Here is an 18,691-nt window from a genome sequence, read left to right on the forward strand (position 1 = left end):
CCAAGGGGCCCCACTGAGCTACGTGTAATTATTCTTCAGAAGCGACCTTGCCCTCGCAAGTTATAGCTCAACGAGAAGCGGCTTGTCGCGTGGAAATTTTATAGCGGCTGGCTGCCGATAGTCAACGTACGTCGATTCTCAATGTGGAGGGGGGAAAACATAAACCAGACGACTGGAGAAAAAGCCACTGGGAGAGACACGCAAACTTCAAATATACAGCGGGCGTCGTCAAGGTTGGGATCGGACTCGCGACCTCCTGCATACTGGGCGAGGTAGGAAATATCGCCTAGCCACCGTGGTGATGAGAGGGACACACAAACTCCAAATATACAGCAGGCATCGGCAGGGTCGGAATCGGATTCCGTCAGTGTGTTCCGATACGACACATTTGCAGGCGATTCTGGCTATCGCCTACAAATGAAGCTGGTTGTAATAGCCTGCGAAACGTCAAAGTACTTGAATCGTAACATGTTGTGGGTTTGCTCTAAGTGTTTTGGTAATGTCCAGGTGTAGGCAAGTGTGCAACACTGGCAATCTAACCCAACAAAAAAATCTTTAATATGAACAAATCTGTGTTGGGGGGGGGGGGGAACAAATGAAACAAAAAGCAGTTTTAGTTTGTAAAACTAGATGATTTTAAAAGTGCGCAGGTCCTAATGGTTTCCTAATATCCAGAGCGCGTTCCAGACGGCCGCAGAAGCGGCGCATCTGAAAGTGCCGCCTGTTGATGCGGCGGTGGTGAGCGGCCCCGTCTTTGCGAGGATTTACCCGAGCGTTGGCGTGATGGTTTACATCACAGAACGGTCACTCGATTATCATTTTCGGCTGAGGCAACCTTGGAAAGGTCCCGCACTAAAACAACAAAAACCTCGCAGCACGCGGAGTTTAAAACGAAACAAAAACGTGAAGTTTATTCATTTTTATTAATTTTCAACCATTTTGGGGGCGAGAAATCTTAAAACCAATCTCGCGCACAAATCCAATGTACACGTACAGGGAACCCCACCGGGGCAATTTCAATGTACAGGTGCAGGGAGGGTAAAGGTGATGTAATGGGGGGGGGGAGGCAGTATGATACATCTCGTCTTTGGGGTGGGGAGTGGGGAGGGCATAGTTGTTGCAGGCTCTGTCACCAACACGCAGCTGGCAAGCGCTGAACTAGTAACCAATTCGGGGGTACGTTTTGTTTGTGTGACAAGTCTCCTCTGATTGGCCGTGTTGGGTGGTGGTGGGTTAACGACACGTCACTTACATTATCAAACGCAATGGTGGAGCCAGGATTTTCAGGTAGCGGGGGGCAACCCCTCCAGCAATTAAACATGATAGAGGAGTTGTTAGTAAGTAAGGAGTTGTTCGTAAGTAAGGACTTGTCCCTTGCTTTTTATTCTACATGTGGGCGGCAATGGCGCAGCCATCGATCGAGGGTCGAATTCGAACCGCGTTGTGTGATCGGCATCGCGCTCGCTGAAGGTGTCGATGCCTTCAGGGAAGTCGTGGACTCTGTATTCGCAACTGCGCACAATTCTGTGAGTCACTTATAACCGCTTTGCCGTTACTTATTGCCAATTATGGACTCGGACTATTGTCCTATCATCTCATAGAGTCCCTGGCACGTAATAATATGCTACACAGTGGCAGTGGGGGGTCGCAAAATGCCGATTTATTACTAATAAACCCCAATGATACAATCAAAATGAGCGATTTCGATCGGATCATTGGGGGGGGGCACGTGCCACCACACCCCCCCCCCCCGGGTCCACCAGTGATCACACGTGTGTGCAGGGGCAGCAGTAGTGTAGCGGTTACCACGCTGCGTTTCGAAACCGGCGACTCGAGTTCGATTCCCGGTTGCGGTCAACACCGGTGACTCTCTGAACCGGTCCTGGGCCTCCCGTAGGTCGACTCGGCCTCAAATGAGTACCTGGTGCGGTGTGCAGTAAACATCGCCACTGGGGATACAAAGGCGGCCGTGCGTGGTGCTGGCCACCCACCCCCTCTAACAGTACTTGCCCCAACAGTTTGTGTGTGTGCGCGCATGTGTGTGTAGCCATCTTTTAATTTGACCCAAGTTGGCACGGTAAGCTGGTGCATTTGGCTCCGTCCCGTGACCTCCTCCCGCCAGCAGCGAGCCTTCGACACTTCACGTGGCGGGCCTTGGAAGTGCACCTAGCCTGGCGCAGGCGCCGCGGGGACGCCATCGCCACTCGGTGGCAAACGGCGCCCCGTTGCCGTCACTTAACGAGGAGACTCAAAAAAACACCGGGCTGCGAGCCACGGCCTCGCCCAAGCTTTGTCGTCGTCGTCGCCGTCGTCCACCCCACGCTCGCGAGGCCGCGAGGTGGCCGAACCGCGCTCTCCTCGATCAGCGCGGTTTGGCGACCTGCGGCGCGAAGGAAGTTGAACGTGCGCGTCGTGCGTGTCGTACGCGTCGACCATCGTGGACGACACAGGGCAAGAGGACGCTAGCAGCATCTCCCCCCCCCCCCACCCCAGTCCCACTGAACTACCCCATGTCCCACCAAACTCCCGCGGTGTCACACTGTACCCCACCCACCACGTGCCTCACCGGCGCGTCCCCCCCCCCCCCCCACGCCGCCGCCGTTCTTCCACCCCCCCCCCCCCCCCACTCTGTGGCCTCCACGTCCTGGACTCGCAAAACCATTTTGTCCGACACGTTTAAGCTTCTTTCGCACCGTACGCGACCGACCGCCCCACCCACCATCCTACGCGGCCCGCGCCGATCACAGGAAGGCCAGCAGCGAGCGCGCGCACTCGGTGAGCTTGGCCGGGGCCCCCGGCAGGCCGGCGCAGCGCTCGGCGTGGGCCCTCACCCCCAGCGCGTCGCTCAGCCTCCGGGCGACGTCGCCGCCGCGTAGCAGCAGCGTGGCGACGCACACGAGCAGCCGGAACGCCGCCTCGGCGTCCGGCCGCCGCTCCAGCAGCGCCACAGCCGCCGACAGCAGCTGGGTCGTGGCCTCGTCGTCGTCGTCGCCGTCGGCGGCGTTTGGGGATGACGCCGAGGAGGAGGAGGACTCGTTGTGGAGGACGGCGTAGTTGAGCAGCAGCGTGGCCAGCGCGACCTGGAGACGTGGGAAGAGACACGAGGGGGGAAGCGTGGGGACATGGGGACGAAGGTCAATGGGGGCATGGGGCGACAAGGACACATAGGCTCAGTGTTAGGCCTACAGCCTCCATTGCTAGTGCTATAACCTCAGTGCCATAGTCTCAATGCCATAGTCTCAGTGCTCTAGTTTCAGTTCTATAATCTCTGCCATAGTCTCAGTGCTATAATCTCAGTGCCATAGTCTCAATGCCATAGTCTCAGTGTTCTAGTTTCAGTGCTATAATCTCAGTGCCATAGTCTCAGTGCTATAATCTCAGTGCCATAGTCTCAATGCCAGTCTCAATGCCATAGTCTCAGTGCTATAATCTCAGTGCCATAGTCTCAATGCCATAGTCTCAGTGTTCTAGTTTCAGTGCTATACTCTCAGTGTCATAGTCTCTGCTAGAGCCATAATCTGAGCCATAGCCTCAGTGCTAGAGCCATAGTCTCTCAGTTCCATATTCTCTCTGCCATAATCTCAGTACTAGTGCCATAGTCTCAGTGCTAGAGCCACAGTCTCGTTGCCACAGTCTCGGCGCCAGCGCCGTTGGCACCTGCACGTTGCGGTTGTCGGAGCCGACGAGCTCCAGCGCCCCCTCCACCACCCGCGAGCGCCGCTCTCGCATCAGCCGCCGCCCGGGGTCGCGGCTGCAGGCGTTGCAGAGCGCTCGCAGCGCCAGCATCGGGGCGGCGGCGCCGGCTTTGGGCGCCGAGGTCAGCGCCAGGAGGCGGGAGAGCTGCGCCGGGCCGCAGGCGGCCCCCAGGAAGTGCTTGTTGGGGACGTCCAGGCGCAGGCAGAGGCGAAGTATGTCCAGCGCGGGGAAGAGAAACTCTGGGGGAGTGCACGGGTGGGGGGGGTGAGTGGCAGGCGGTCATGGAAACGTAATGTGTAGGTTGAACTTCTTTCACACCGTATGTAGCCAACCGTGCTAATCGGAGGTGCGGGGGGACGGATGACAAACTATGGGTCTCTGCTGTGTGAGTCTGTGGGTCTCTGCTGTGTGAGTCTGTGGGTCTCTGCTGTGTGAGTCTATGGGTCTCTGCTGTGCGAGTCTATGGGCCTCTGCTGTGCGAGTCTATGGGTCTCTGTCGTGTGAGTCTATGGGTCTCTGCCGCGTGAGTCCATGGGTCTCTGCCGTGTGAGTCCATGGGTCTCTGCTGTGTGAGTCTATGGGTCTCTGCTGTGTGAGTCTTTGGGTCTCTGCTGTATGATGAACTTCTTTCGCACTGTATGTAGCCATCCGTTCCAATCGAAGCTGTCTGATTTAACTGATTAATGACCATTGGGGCTGTACCGGTCCCTGTGTGAATGAATGAGCATTAGGCTGTACAACGCCCTGTGTGTGTGTGTGAGAGACTGAGCGAGCGAGGAGTGAGTGAACGAGCGAGGAGTGAGTGAACGAACGAGGAGTGAGTGAACGAACGATCATTGGGCCGTACCATCTGGCCAGCTCAGCACGAGCTCCAGCGCTTCGAGCTGGGACGTTGTGATCGTCTCCCCCGTCTCCGGCCGAGTGGCACAGTCCGCCAGGGTCTGCAGAGCCTGCAGGTCGCCATCGGAGGCGCGCAGAGTCTCCGCAACCTGCTTATTGAGGTCGCTGATCTTGGCTGTCGACAAATACAAACATCCCCCCCGCGTAGCCTTGACGGACCGTTGGGGCAAGTGCTCGCGAGCGAGTAGCGCCTGTGAAGGCCGGCACGGCACACGAAGGGGGTGGGGGCTGCCAGCACCACGCCCGACCGCCTTTGTCTCCCCAGTGGCGATGTTTACCACACACCGCACCACGTACTAATTTGAGGCCGAGTCGACCTAGGGGAGGCCCAGGACCCGTTCAGATAATCGTGTTGGCCGCGAGCGGGAATCGAACTCGGTTCACCAGGTTCGCAGCGCCAACCGCTACCGCACCACCGCTCCCCACACACGCACACGCGCGCGTGCTGACCGCGGCTGGGAATCGAACTCTCACCCACAATGGCGGAGGCGTTGGCCTGGTCAAAGGTCACGACCTTGGTCTGCGGGAAGAACGCGCTGGAGGAGACGGCGGCCGGCTTGGCACCGCTCAAGTACGCGCCACCTCCTGCAAAAGACAAAGGTTCCCCACCGCGTAGCCTTCACACTTGACGGGGCAAGTGCCGTTCGGCGAGCAGCAGCGGTGCCAACGATGGCCCGCACCAGGTACCCGTTTGAGGGCCGAGTCGACCTAGGGGACAGACCCAGGACCGGCTCAGATAATCGCCATCGCTGGTGCCCGCGGCGGTGGGCAGGGAAATGAAAACTCGGGCGACCGGGTTTGTAGCGTAGCGCAGCGCGCTGACCGCCGCACGCACGTCAACCGAGGGCTCACTGTACCGTGTTACCCGTGAACGTGTCCCGTTACCGGGGAACGTGACACGTTACCCGTGAACGTTACGTGTCACCCGTTAACGTGACGTGTTACCCGTGAACGGGTCGCGTGTGTCGCGTTACCCGTGAACGTGTCCCGTTACTGGGGAACGTGTCCCGTTACCAGGGAACGGGACACGTTACCCGTGAACGTGACACGTTGCCCGTGAACGTGTCCCGTTACCGGGGAACGTGACACGTTACCCGTGAACGTTACGTGTCACCCGTGAACGTGTCGCGGAACCCGCGATTGTACAGCGTTGCCCGTGAATGTGTCGTGTTACCTGTGAACGGGTCTCGTTGGTTGGGTGCGGTGGCTTGGGAACCGGGGGTGCCGTGGGGGGCGGAGCCAACACCCGGAATGTACCGCCCTCCTCCTGCACACGCGACACAAAAGACAAAGATCCCCCGGACAGCCTCTAACAGACCCGCTTGAGCAAGTGCTGTCAGCAAGTAGCGGCTATGATAGCCGGCACGGCGACCTGGCCACAGATGATAGCTCAACGAAGTGGCTTATCATCATCATCACGTGCAAATTTATAGCAGCCAAAATACTTTTAAACGCGTGATGTTGATTCTAAATGTGGAGGGAAAAACCCGAGGACCCGGAGAAAAATCCACGCGACCACAAACTCCAAATATACAGCAGCAGCAGCAGGCGTCAGGGTCGGGATCGAACCGACAACCTCCTGCATACCAGTCAAGGTAGTTAACATCGCATAGCCACCATGATGATGAGAGAGACACCGCAAACTCCAAATATACAGCAGGCGTCAGGGTCGGGTCAGGAATGAACCTACAACCTCCTGCATACCAGGCGAGGTAGTTAACATCTCCTAGCCACCGTGGCCCCCATCCATATAATTATAGTTGCACCGCGTATTGGGTTTAGAGGAAGACAGTCTGACAGTGAGAGTAACATGCAGCAGCAGCGGCGGCAGCGAAAAAGAACCCCCAAAAAAAAGGACAAGCACCAGCCGGTAAAGAGATCCTCCTGGCCGCAAATGATCGTGCAACAAAAGCGACTTATTCACCACAGCAGCCAAAACAATACAAATCATCTCGGCGCGGCAGCGTCACCGAATAACCGGGATTTGTTTTAAAGTCAGGGCAGGCGCCCACCGGTGAAGGGATCCGCCTGGCCGGCGCTGGCGCCGCCGCCCAGCGTGGCGCCGCGCGTGTTCTCCACGATGAAGTTGGCGACCTGGTCGAGGAAGAGGGACGACAGGTCGTGGCGACCCAGGAAGGCGTTGGCCGCTGTCCACGGGTCCTCGCTCACGTTGTACGGCAGCTTCAGCGGCCGCCCGCCCTCGTTGAGGTCCACGGAGAAGACGTAGTCGTACTCCTGTTGTTCGACAGCAGGGCGGGCGTGCGGGCGGGCGTGCGGGTGAGCGCGCGGGTGGCCACGGGCTAGACATACGATGGGCTGATTGGGTGTGCGAGTGAGTGAGCGGGGTGCAGTAGCTGGGCTACCAACATGGTGACCCGGGTTCGATTCCCGCTCACGGCCAACACCAGTGACGATTATCTGAACCGGTCCTGGGCCTCGCCTAGGTCGACTCAGCCTCAAATGAGTACCTGGCGCGACGTGTAAACACCGCCACTGGGGGAGACAAAGGTGGCCGAATGGGCCTGGTTGCTGGCCACCCACCCCTCTCGTGTGCCACAGCGCCGGCCTTCACAGGTGCTGCTACTCGCCAACAGCACTTGCCCCAACGGTCCGTTAAAAGGCTACACACGGAGGGGGGGGGGGGGGGTGGAGATCACCTTGCCCTCGTACATGACTCTCCCCGAGGTCTGCTGCGTGGCCCCCGAGGAGCCCACAACATCGCCGATCTTGATCCAGCGGCCGCCGTCGCCGCCGAGCGCCGCGCTCCACTGGTAGGCCTCCACCCGGCCCTCCTCGCGGATCAGGCGAGTCTGCCCGTCTCTCGTGCCTCCATCGCAGCGCACGCGCACACACACCGGTGCAGATAAAATAAAACTCAACTATTTTATTGTACCAGTGAGCCGTGTTTGGCGGTTTTTTTTATTGTTTTTCGGAAGGGACCCTGGCCATCGCCAGTGATCGCTCGGCGAAGTGGGTTATCGTCGTCGTCGTCATCATCGTGTGGAAATTTCTAAGAGCAGCCAAATAATCAAACAGAATAAAGATGCACAGACACCCGCAGAGACACAGAGGGCCCATAGAAAGGCGGACCCCTTGGAGATGCAAAGACCCATAGAGATACATACAGACCCATAGACTAAATTAAACTATGTTAATTTTGACCAGGTAAGGCCCACTAAGCTATACAACTCTTCTTCAGAAGCGACCTGGCCATCGCGAATGATGGCTCAACAGAGTGGCGGCTTATCATCGTCATCACCGCGTGTGGAAATTTATAGCAGCAGCCAAGTAATCTAAAAGCACAGAAATGCATCGAGACCCACTTAGACCCAGAGAGGCCCATAGATACCCTCAGAGATACATCGAGACCCACAGACAAAGCTAAACTTTGTATTTTACAGGTAAAGCCCACTTATCTATAACAGCGACCTGGACATCACGAATGATAGCTCAGCGTCGTGGCTGATCATCACCGCGCGTGGAAATTTACAGCAGCGGTGAAATACTCTTAGACGCGTGACGTTGATTCTAAATGTGGAGGGGAAAACCCTCCCGGCTCTGCCCCCGGGGGGCTACGGGGGTTGTGGTTCTACGGGGGGCTAAGGGCCCCCACCCTCCTTACCGGGCTCGTCGAGGTGCTCGCGCCCGGGCAGCTCGCTGCTGCCGATGTCGCCGAGGTCGCCGGTCTTGGGGTCGATGGCGCTGCCCGCCAGCTCCTCCTCGAGGGCGCGCTGCTCGCTGGCCGGCGCCGCCCGGTCCTCGCTCTCCGTGAACACGTGCACGCGCCCGTCGCTGTTGGCACCGGCGAACAGACGGGCAAAGGTAAAATGTTGATGGGAACGCCGCCCGCATCGGCCTGGGCGGTGACGCGGCCCAGCACGGGGCTGACGCGGCTCACGGCTCGTCGCACAAGCGTCCGCCGTTTCGTATCGGGCGCCTCGGTGGCTCAGGATTGTTAACTCCCTCGCGCCTGGTACGCAGGAGGTCGTCGTGGGCTCGATCCCGACCCTGACGAGTTTGTGGTGTCTCGTTCTCATCATCGTCACGGTGACTAGGAGATGTTAACTCCCTCTCGCCTGGTACGCAGGAGGTCGTCGTGGGCTCGATCCCGACCCTCACGAGTTTGTGGTGTCTCGTTCTCATCATCGTCACGGTGACGAGGAGATGTTAACTCCCTCTCGCATGGTACGCAGGAGGGCGTCGTGGGCTCGATCCCGACCCTAACGAGTTTCTGGTGTCTCGTTCTCATCATCGTCACGGTGACGAGGAGATGTTAACTCCCTCTCGCCTGGTACGCAGGAGGTCGTCGTGGGCTCGATCCCGACCCTGACGAGTTTGTGGTGTCTCGTTCTCATCATCGTCACGGTGACTAGGAGATGTTAACTCCCTCTCGCCTGGTACGCAGGAGGTCGTCGTGGGTTCGATCCCGACCCTGACGACGCCTGCTGCTGCTGTATATTTGGAGTTTGTGGTGTCTCTTTCTCATCATCATCATCATCACGGTGACGAGGAGATGTTAACTCCCTCGCCTGGTATGCAGGAGGTCGTGGTGGGTTCGATCCCGACCCTGACGACGCCTGCTGCTGCTCCTGTATATTTGGAGTTTGCGGTGTCTCTCTCTCTCGCTCTCTCCGTGGTAACGTGGAATTTTTCTCCGGGTCCTCACGGTTTTTCCCCTCCGTTATTTAGATTCAACGTCACGCGTTTCTAGATTATTTGGCTGCTCTAAATTTCAAACGTGATGACAATAAGCCACTTTCGTTGGGCTATCATTTGTGATGGTCAGGTCGCTTCTGAAAAAAGAGCTACGTAGTTCAGTGGGGGCCTTACCTGGTCAAATTAAAAAAAAAAAAATAGTTTCGTGGTAGAATCTTATGGCCGCCCTGGTGAATACTTTTTTTTTCCTATTGCAACAAAACGTGAGCCCGGTGTCGTTTTAGTCTCGGAACGGGAAAAAGGGGGTCAAGTAACGAAAATAAAGTGAGCATTTGCGAGCTCACTGCAACCGCCGGTTCAACTCCACCGATGTGCGTCTGTGGGTGTGCGTCGACGTGCCTGGTGGCGGCCACGATGTCGCCATTGGGCAGAGCGCAAACGCTCCACACGGACTGCGCTGGCAGGCGCACCGTCTGGACGCACTCCTCGCCGCGCCACACGCGAACCGTGCGGTCCTCTCCTCCCGTCACGAACCCTGCACGCGCTCGCACACACACGCACACCGTCTCTCCCCGCGTCTCTCCCCGCGTCTGCCCCCCTCTCCCCCTGCGCGTATTTGACCCCCCCGACCCCCCGTATCTCCCCGCGCGGCCTTTGTCTGCCCGTGCGCGGTTCGCCGCGTTTCCCCCGTGCATCCTCCGTGTCTCTCCCTATGCGTGTCACACCACCCCTCCCCGCGCATCTCTCCCCACGTGTACCCCCCTCACCCACCGTGCATATCTCCCGCCGTGTCCCACCCCCCCCCCCCGTATCTACCTCCGTGTCCCCCCACCGCGTGCGACCCCCACCGGAGGCGTTGGGCAGCAGGCAGATGGAGTAGACGTAGTTGGTGTGAGCGTAGAGCGTCGAGAGACACGGCCCCGCCAGCGCCCAGCGCCGCACGCTGCTGTCGTTGCCGCACGACAGGAACTCCTCGCCGCCGCCCAGCACCACGAGGCCCCTCACGCAGTCCTCGTGGCCTTTTTGTTTCACGAGACGCGCGGACGACGGCACAGGGGCAGCCTAAGCGCGTGGGCGGGAGGGGGCCTTCCGCCGCCGACGGGCGAGATCGCGCGGAGCGCCGGCTGCGATTGCCGGCGAAAACGTCGCGCTCGGAACCGTAAATGTTGCGGTGGCTTTGACTCTCCAACACGCAACCGGAGTGCTGTTACTAGCAACGGCTTGGCCACAGCTTTAGTTACGCGACGCAAAACTCCCTTACGGGTGGGTGGTGGTGGTGGTGGTGGTGGCGGGTTTAAGGACACGTTTGTATTTACGCGATCTAACCCAACAACAATATCTACTGTGAAACGACGATGACAAGAGATCCCAACCGCGTAGCCGCCCCCTAACAGACCCGTTGGGGCAAGTTGCACTTGGCGGTTAGCAGCAGCGGCTGTGAAGGCCGGCACTGTGGCACACACGAGGGGGGTGGCCAATACCACCACGCCCCCGAGCCGCCTTTGTCTCCCCGGTGGTGATGTTTTACTACACACCGCACCAGGTACTCATTCGCGGCCGAGTCGACCTAGGGGAGGCCCAGGACCGGTTCGGACATTACCCGCGTGAATGGTGTTATCCGCGGCCAGGTATTGAACTCACGTGGCCGGGTTTTTGTTGTTATCCTGGTTGTTGGGTAGATGGATTGTAATCGGTGGTTTGTAATGGATGAATAGCTTCAAGTTTGATGTTTGGCTTGCGATGTATGGATAATAATGGTTGGATTGCAATAAATGTATTGTAAAAGATAGATTATAATGGTTGGATTGTAACGTATGGATTGTAATATATGGACTGTCACTGATGGATTGTAACTGATGGATTGCAATGGATGGACTGCGACAGATGGATTGTAGTGGATGGATGCGTCACGGATCGACGGCCGCGAGCCTCTGGCCTTACCCGTGTAGGTGACCTCACAGCGCCCCGCCTTCCACATCTTGATGGATTTGTCGGCCGAGCCGGTGAGAATGGCGCCCTGCTTGTGCAGTACGCTCACCGCCCAGACCGACGCGCCGTGCCCCTGCACGCGCACGCGCGCACGTGTAGGTGTGCAAAGACCACGCCCCGCGTATAGCGTTAACAGACTGTTGGGGCGAGTGCTATTAGCGGAGCTACGCGGCACACGAGGGGGGTGGGTGGGTGGGTGCCCAGTGCCATGCTGGCCACCCTAGTAGCGGTGTTAACACACCCACACCAGGACCGGTTCAGATAATCGTCACTGGTTGGTGACCATTTAGCGGGAATTGAACCCGGCTTTCCGGGTTCGTAGCGCAGCGCGCTAACCACTCCACAAGGCACGGCATCATTTAAACATGCACACAAAGCACACCGATGCTAAGACACAGCACGAAGCACAGAGACACACACAAAGACCCAAACAAGATCTCCCGTATCGCCTTACCAGACTGTAGGAGCTATCGCTGTTAGCGAGCACCTATGAAGGCCGGCACTGTGGCACTCAAGGGGGTGAGTGGCCAGCACCACGCCCGGCCGCCGTTGGCTCCCTAGTGGTGATGTTTACACATTGCACCAGCCACTCAATTCAGGCTGTGTCTACCGAGGGGAGGCCCAAGACCGGTTCAGATAATATTCACTGGTGTTGGCTGCGAGCGGGAATCGACCCTGGGTCGCCAGGTTCGTAGCGCAACACTACCCCTCCCCACAACCCAAACACACACACAAACATGCCACTACACACACACACGCACAAACATGCCACTACACACACACAAACATGCCACTACACGCGCAAAGACGCAACTACACACACAAACATGCCACTACACACACACACCACTACACACACAAACATGCCATGACACAGACACGCGAAAACATGCCACTGCACACAAAGACACACAAGCACACGGCAGCACGCGCACAGCGGCAACAAACAACAGCCGCCGTTCGCCACCAAGCGGCTTTGACGTCAACCACGGCACCTGTGCCAGGCTACGCGCGCACCGCGAGGCCGCGCACCAAGGCGCCATGCTCAGACGGACCTGCAGCGTGGTCACGCACTTGTCCCGGAGCCACACCCGCGCCGTCGCGTCCCACGACCCGCTCACGAGCGCGCCCGCCACGGCCGGCGCGGCGCCGCCGCCGCCGCCGTCGCCGCCGTCGCCGCCGTCGCCGGCCACCGCCAGGCAGCACACGGTGGAGCCGTGGCCCTCGAGCCGGTAGAGCGGAACCGCCGCGGGCCCGACGGCGTCGGCCGCGAAGACGCAGACGTGCCCGTCGTGGCCTCCCGTCGCCACGAGTCCCGCGGGGAAGGCGGCGGAGGGCGGCAGCGCGCACACGCACGACACGAAGGCGTCGTGCGCCTTCCAGCGGGCCGCCTCGCGGAACTCGGACCTGCGCACGCGGACACGCGGGGACACGCGGGGACACACGCGGGGACACGCGGGGACACGCGGGGACACACGCACGTGACGGGCGGAATAATTGACGAGGCAAAGACGCGGGGTAACACGCACACACACACAATGGCATCAGTAGCTGCCGTCAGCCACCAAGATTATTTAAATTATTTTGGCTGCCACTAGAAATGTCCCAATGATGGGCCACTTTGTTTTGAGCCATCACTTGTGGGCAGGGTCGCTTTTGAAATATCAATTAGCACCTCAGTGGGCTTTGCCTGGTAGGACGGGGATGGTTTATCGTTGTATTCGGACGTGTTTTGAGTGATTTGTTCACCTTTCTTGTACTCTGCACTCCTATCGTGTGTTCGTACTGTTTGTCGTCGTGACGTTCTTACCCCTCGCCCCTCCTGGACATCTGTGAAAATAAAGAGCTTTACAGCTCATCGGATTCCTCTGGTGTAAATAATACAGATTCCGATCATGATCCTTAAGTGGCGGTGGATGTCACCCTACAGCGTTTGCGCCAGGCTAAGGGTGCAAAAACCTTTGAGGCCGTCAAATTCGCCCCCCCTCGGTTTATTCCGTCTCTTCTTTGACGCTTGACGAACGCGCCAAAGGATCACGGCGGGATTCGTCCCAACGAATTGCGCCGCCAAATCAGGGCGGTCAGCCTCCCTCACGTTATCCGCGCACGCACAGAGCGGGGTCCCCCTTTCTCTTAATCCGCTGCCGGACGATGGCCTACAGCGGTTGTTTGGCCAAACTGGGGATCAAAGCCGGGGAGGCGCCTACCTTTGGGAGCACAGAATTACGAAACAGCAATGAATGTTGTCGCACTGCCCTCTGCTGCTCTACAACGTGGCTCCGGGAACCTAGCCGGGCGCCATGGTGGCTAGGCGATGTTAACTCCCTCGCCCGGTGTACAGGAGGTCGCTGGTTCGGTCCCGACCCTGACGACGCCTGCTGCTGTATATTTGGGGTTTGCAGTGTCTCTCTCTCATCATGGTGGCTAGGCGATGTTAACTCCCTCGCCTGGTATACAGGTCATGGGTTCGATCCCGACCCTGATGAAGCCTGCTGCTGTATGTTTGGAGTTTGCGTGTCTCTCTCTGTCTCATCATCATCACGGTGGCTAGGAGATGTAAACTCGCTCGCCTGGTATACAGGAGGTTGTGGGTTCAATCCCGACCCTGACGACGCCTGCTGTATGTTTGGGGTTTGTGTGTCTCTTTCTCTCTCATCATCATCACGGTGGCTAGGAGATGTTAACTCACTCGCCTGGTGTACAGGAGGTTGTGGGTTCAATCCCGACCCTGACGACGCCTTGCTGCTGCTGTATGTTTGGGGTTTGTGTGTCTCTCTCTCTCTCATCATCATCACGGTGGCTAGGAGATGTTAACTCGCTCGCCTGGTGTACAGGAGGTTGTGGGTTCAATCCCGACCCTGACGACGCCTTGTGCTGCTGTATGTTTGGGGTTTGTGTGTGTCTCTCTCTCTCTCACCCCGTGGTGGTCGCGTGGATTTTTCTACCGGGCCCTCTTGTTTTTTTCCCCTCCACATTTAGAATGAACGTCACGCGTTTAGGCGTACTTGGCTGCTGCCATAACCTACCACAGGATGATGACGACGACGACGACGATGATGATAAGAAGCCCACTTCGTTCAGATATCGTGTTTAATAGCCAGGTCGCTTCTCAAAAACAGGGATAAATAGCTCTGTGGGCCATGCCTAGTAAAATTTTAAAAAGTTGTTAAAGCTTTACCGAACATTACTGGTTACGTACAGAACACAAAAAGCCAACACTTAAAAAGAAATCCAACACACTTTTAAACTTCTGCGTTGCATACTTTCGATTTGGTTAGCAGTTGCCAATGAAAGCTCTCACACACACACGTCTGGTCGCTGTTCGGAAAGTCCCGAGGAAGAGAGAGAGCACCTCGTGCTCTCTCTATCCGCCCCCTCCCCGTCGAGATCAACGATCAGATAGGTCCCAAGTTGTTAATATTCCGTATCGGCGAGTCTGGCTTAGGAGCCGTCCGTAAATGACGTCACGCGATTTTGGACGATTTTTGACCCCCCACACGGCGTCACAAAAAGTCAGACCCCCCCCCTAGGGGCGGGGGGGGGGCAGACATTTGTGACGAGGGGGAGGGGGGTGAGAAATGTGACGTCACATCAAAATTCGCAACTTGAAATAGATACAGAATTGTTGTAACAACACTAATTGTTATAACAACACTCCTACAACAACAGCAGAGTGCGGCGCCACATTAAATACGCACTGCAATGACAATCGTTTAAAGCGATTTGAAGCATGTTTTATTTTCAAAATGGAAATATGGTTTTAGGGGGGGGGCAGAGCTTTGTGACGTCATATTTGAGGGGGGGGGGTCTGACTTTTCGTGACGCCGTGTGACGAGAGATGGGGGGGGGTCAAAAATCGCGTGACGTCATTTATGGACGGTCCCTAAACACAACGCCAAAGAGTTACCACTTACGCCCACGGGTGTGTTGGAGAGTAAATCCACAACATTTGAGTTGTACGACGACGTTTCGCTGGCAAGTTCACGTTAACGTACACAGCGTTATTTATCATCAGGTGGCGAGGTCGGTAGGGGTTTTCTGCCTGCCGTGCCACGCCGGTGGGTCGGGCTAGGTGGGGTTGGTGTTGGTAAGCGTTCAGCTCGGAATGAGGAGGATCGTTACAACCATCAGCAGCAGCGTGTGGAGAAATCCTCCTAATCATCATCATCATCATCATCCTCATCATCATCCTGGTCTTAAATCGACGGACAAAGTACTCGAATCGTCAATGCTGCTGCGGCGGCGGCTTTAACCCTCCAACACGCAACAAAACCCGGCGTGGTACTGGTGGTGGTGCTGGTGCTGTGCTCGTAACGAATTGGCACCCACGGTTCTGTTAACGCGACACAAACCCAGCCAACCACCCTCCCCACATTACTTCACTGACCGTGTCGTGTGGTGACCGGTTTAACGACACACACATTTTTATACGCACGCCATCTAACCTCCTCACCCTCAACAATGGTTAATATTTGAGCGCGAAAGTCTACTACTACGAGGGCTACGTGTTAAAGTGGTGATGTTGTTGACGACGACTGTGTACCTCACTGGCCCTTCATCCAGCAGCGGAGAAGACCCTCAAAAAGTAAATGGCGGTTGCGTTACAAACTTCACCGGCACTGAAGCCCGCATTGAAAGTTACACAAGGGGACGCCGGTGAAGCTTCGTTAAGGATAATTAAGGGGGGAAGGCGAGGGGGAGCGTGAGTTGCCTTCCGTATCCATCGAGCAGTGGATAAATCACGCAAGCAACGACGACGACGAGGCCTAAGGTGCGTTATCCCCGCGGGCCCTAGCGCCTCGCCTGAGCCGCGCCGCCGCGGCACACTCACCCGGGGCCCGCGGCGGGGACCCAGAGGCAGGCGGTGCGGTCGCGCGACACCGAGGCGAAGCCGCCGCTCGCCGAGTTCGGCAGCGGCGCCACGCCGCGCACGTCCATGTCGTGTGCCGGGATCGAACAGCGCAGCCGGTACGAGGCCATTCTCTTCCTCTCTCTCTCTCGCTCGAGATCTTCTCCCTCAGCGGGAGTAGTGACGGTGACTCTGGAGGTGGCGAGGGGCGGTTCGTCTGGGCGATGACGTCGTGGGTGGCCGCGCGATGACGTCACGGACGCCGAGTGTTGGCTGCATTTAGCGTCACGGGAGGGCTTCGCGGAGAGGCGGACGCGATGATGTCACGGACGGTTGAAAGGGACTGCGATGACGTCACAGACACTTCGCCGATGCGACACGCGGATGTCAGGGTTGGCCCGCGCAGTGACGTCACGGAGGCTTCGCCGAGGCGGCCCGCGATGTCACGGGGCCGGTTGAGGTTCGCTGCGATGACGTCACGGACATTTCCTGAGGCGGCCCGCGATGTCACGGACGGTTGAGGTGACGCAATGACGTCACGGACGCAGAGGTGGCCGAGATGTCACGAACGCTTGAGTTGGCGTGATGACGCCCACGGAGGCTTCGCTGAGGTTGGGCGCGATTACGTAACGAACGCTAATGCGAGGTGGGCGCGTAAACGTCACGGACGCTTTGGGTGGCGCGATGACGTCACGGATGCTTCGCCGAGGCGGGCGCGATGACGTCGCGGACGCAAATCCGGACCGCCGCCGCCGATCTCGCCCGTTCGGTGGCGTGGCGACGTCACGGAAATGACGTTGGCTTTTATTGTGACGTCAGCTTTCATTATGACGTCACGACGCTGAGCACGCAACTTCGAGTGGGGTTGCTCGTGTGCCGCGGTAATCGATGGGAGGGACGCAGCGTCGTGCGGCTAACCCCGGATTTTCGCGCAGGGAAATTTGAGTCTCGCAGGCCCGTACGGCGGCGTTACAGTACGGAACAACACAAATGTTTTGTGTCTGTTTGTTTGTTTGTGTTTCTCTCCTTGTGATGGGACTTTGTAGGGTGAACGTTGAGATGTATAAGGGGGCACGGGGTGACTAATGCGGTCTTTGAGTTGGTCCGTTCTAAGGTAGGGCAATGATAAGGGGTTGGACAGGTGTGTAGTGCATAGTGTAGTGTATAGCGTGGTGTATAGCGTGGTATATAGTGTAGTGTATAGTGTATGTATAGCGTGGTGTATAGCGTGGTATATAGTGTGGTGTATAGCGTAGTGTATAGTGTAGTGCATAGTGTAGTGTACAGCGTGGTAGTGTGGTGTATAGCGTAGTGTATAGTGTAGTGTATAGTGTAGTGTATAGCGTGGTGTATAGCGTGGTGTATAGCGTAGTGTATAGCGTAGTGTATAGTGTAGTGCATAGTGTAGTGTACAGCGTAGTATATAGTGTGGTGTACAGCATAGTGTATAGCGTAGTGTATAGTGTAGTGTATAGCGTGGTATATAGTGTGGTGTATAGCGTAGTGTAAAGTGTAGTGTATAGCGTAGTGTATAGTGTATAGTATCATACCATGTCAACCCGTACGGTTTACCCCGGATTCTTGTACAGGGAAATTGAGTGTTCAGATCCATAGAGCCTTACAGTCGTTTCAATACGAGCAGAAAACACATGGGGTTTCTTTGTCTATTAGTTTGTGTTTCTCCCTCGTGATGGGACTGTAGGATGAGCGTTGATATTTATAAGGGGGCACGGGTTGACCAATACCGTCTGAGTTGGCCTGTAATAAGGTAGGGCACCGATATACGTGGATGACAAACCCTATGGGTCGACGGCGATACAAATGAGAACCACGACAATACCTCGCTGCTGATCTCAAGGACTATCAACCACCATCACCACCACGCGAACTCCGCTCCTCCTTGTCCTCGCAGCGGCGGAAGCACGCGGCTTCTGGCTGAGCCGTCAAACAAAGAACGGTGGTCACCGCGTCGTCGTCGTCATCGTCGTCATCGTCGTCATCGTCGTCATCGTCGTCATCGTCGTCGTCGTCGTCGTCGTCGTCGTCATCGCCATTGTGCGGCGCTTTCAGATGCTGCTGAGTCTGCGGCCGTCTGGAACGTTCCTCCCTTCCGAAATTAGGAAGCCACTGGGAGCTGTGCCACTTTTAAATCATTGTCTGGATTAATCAACTCGCTTTTCGTTTTGTTTTAAACCGCGGCTTGCTGTGTTGTGTTTAGTTTGTTGTCCTTCCCCTCCGCACCTCCGATTAGCACGGTTTGGCGACCTACGGTGTGAAAGTTCAACATACACAGACTCACACGCAGATCCACAGACACACACAGAGACCCATAGACTCACACAGAGACCCACAGACTCGCACAGACCCACAGACTCGCATAGATCCACAGACACACACAGAGACCCACAGACTCGCACAGATCCACAGACACACACAGAGACCCATAGACTCACACAGAGACCCGTAGACTCACACAGAGACCCACAGACTCACACAGAGACCCACAGACTCATACAGAGACGCATAGACTCACACAGAGACCCATAAACTCACACAGAGACCCACAGACTCACACAGAGACCCACAGACTCACACAGAGAC

General features: G+C 57.0%; 1 protein-coding gene across 1 annotated transcript; it reads right to left on the minus strand.

Moving 5' to 3' along the window:
• Nucleotides 1–2,619: 2,619 nt before the first annotated feature.
• PLAA (phospholipase A2 activating protein) lies at nucleotides 2,620–16,868 on the minus strand. Its single transcript, XM_032956145.2, has 13 exons — nucleotides 16,073–16,868; nucleotides 12,297–12,648; nucleotides 11,194–11,314; nucleotides 10,101–10,271; nucleotides 9,652–9,787; nucleotides 8,219–8,388; nucleotides 7,254–7,423; nucleotides 6,609–6,831; nucleotides 5,771–5,863; nucleotides 5,071–5,181; nucleotides 4,544–4,711; nucleotides 3,658–3,935; nucleotides 2,620–3,080 (listed from the first exon to the last, which is right to left on the minus strand). Exons 1-13 carry the CDS (start codon nucleotides 16,219–16,221, stop codon nucleotides 2,742–2,744), a joined length of 2,481 nt encoding a protein of 826 aa, XP_032812036.2. The 5' UTR covers nucleotides 16,222–16,868; the 3' UTR covers nucleotides 2,620–2,741.
• Nucleotides 16,869–18,691: the final 1,823 nt, after the last annotated feature.

This window comes from Petromyzon marinus, chromosome 1, assembly GCF_048934315.1.
Source record: "Petromyzon marinus isolate PM22_M1 ecotype Great Lakes invasive population chromosome 1, UKy_Petmar_22M1.pri1.0, whole genome shotgun sequence".
NCBI classification, from domain to species: domain Eukaryota; kingdom Metazoa; phylum Chordata; class Hyperoartia; order Petromyzontiformes; family Petromyzontidae; genus Petromyzon; species Petromyzon marinus.

Coding starts and splice junctions, on each gene's coding strand:
- PLAA (XM_032956145.2), bottom strand. CDS start 16,221: ATGGCCTCGTACCGGCTGCGCTGTTCGATCCCGGCACACGACATGGAC. Junction 11,315..12,296: donor AGTGCGTGACCACGCTGCAG/GTCCGTCTGAGC, acceptor GTGCGCGTGCAG/GGGCACGGCGCGTCGGTCTG. Junction 5,182..5,770: donor CCAACGAGACCCGTTCACAG/GTAACACGACAC, acceptor TGTCTTTTGCAG/GAGGTGGCGCGTACTTGAGC.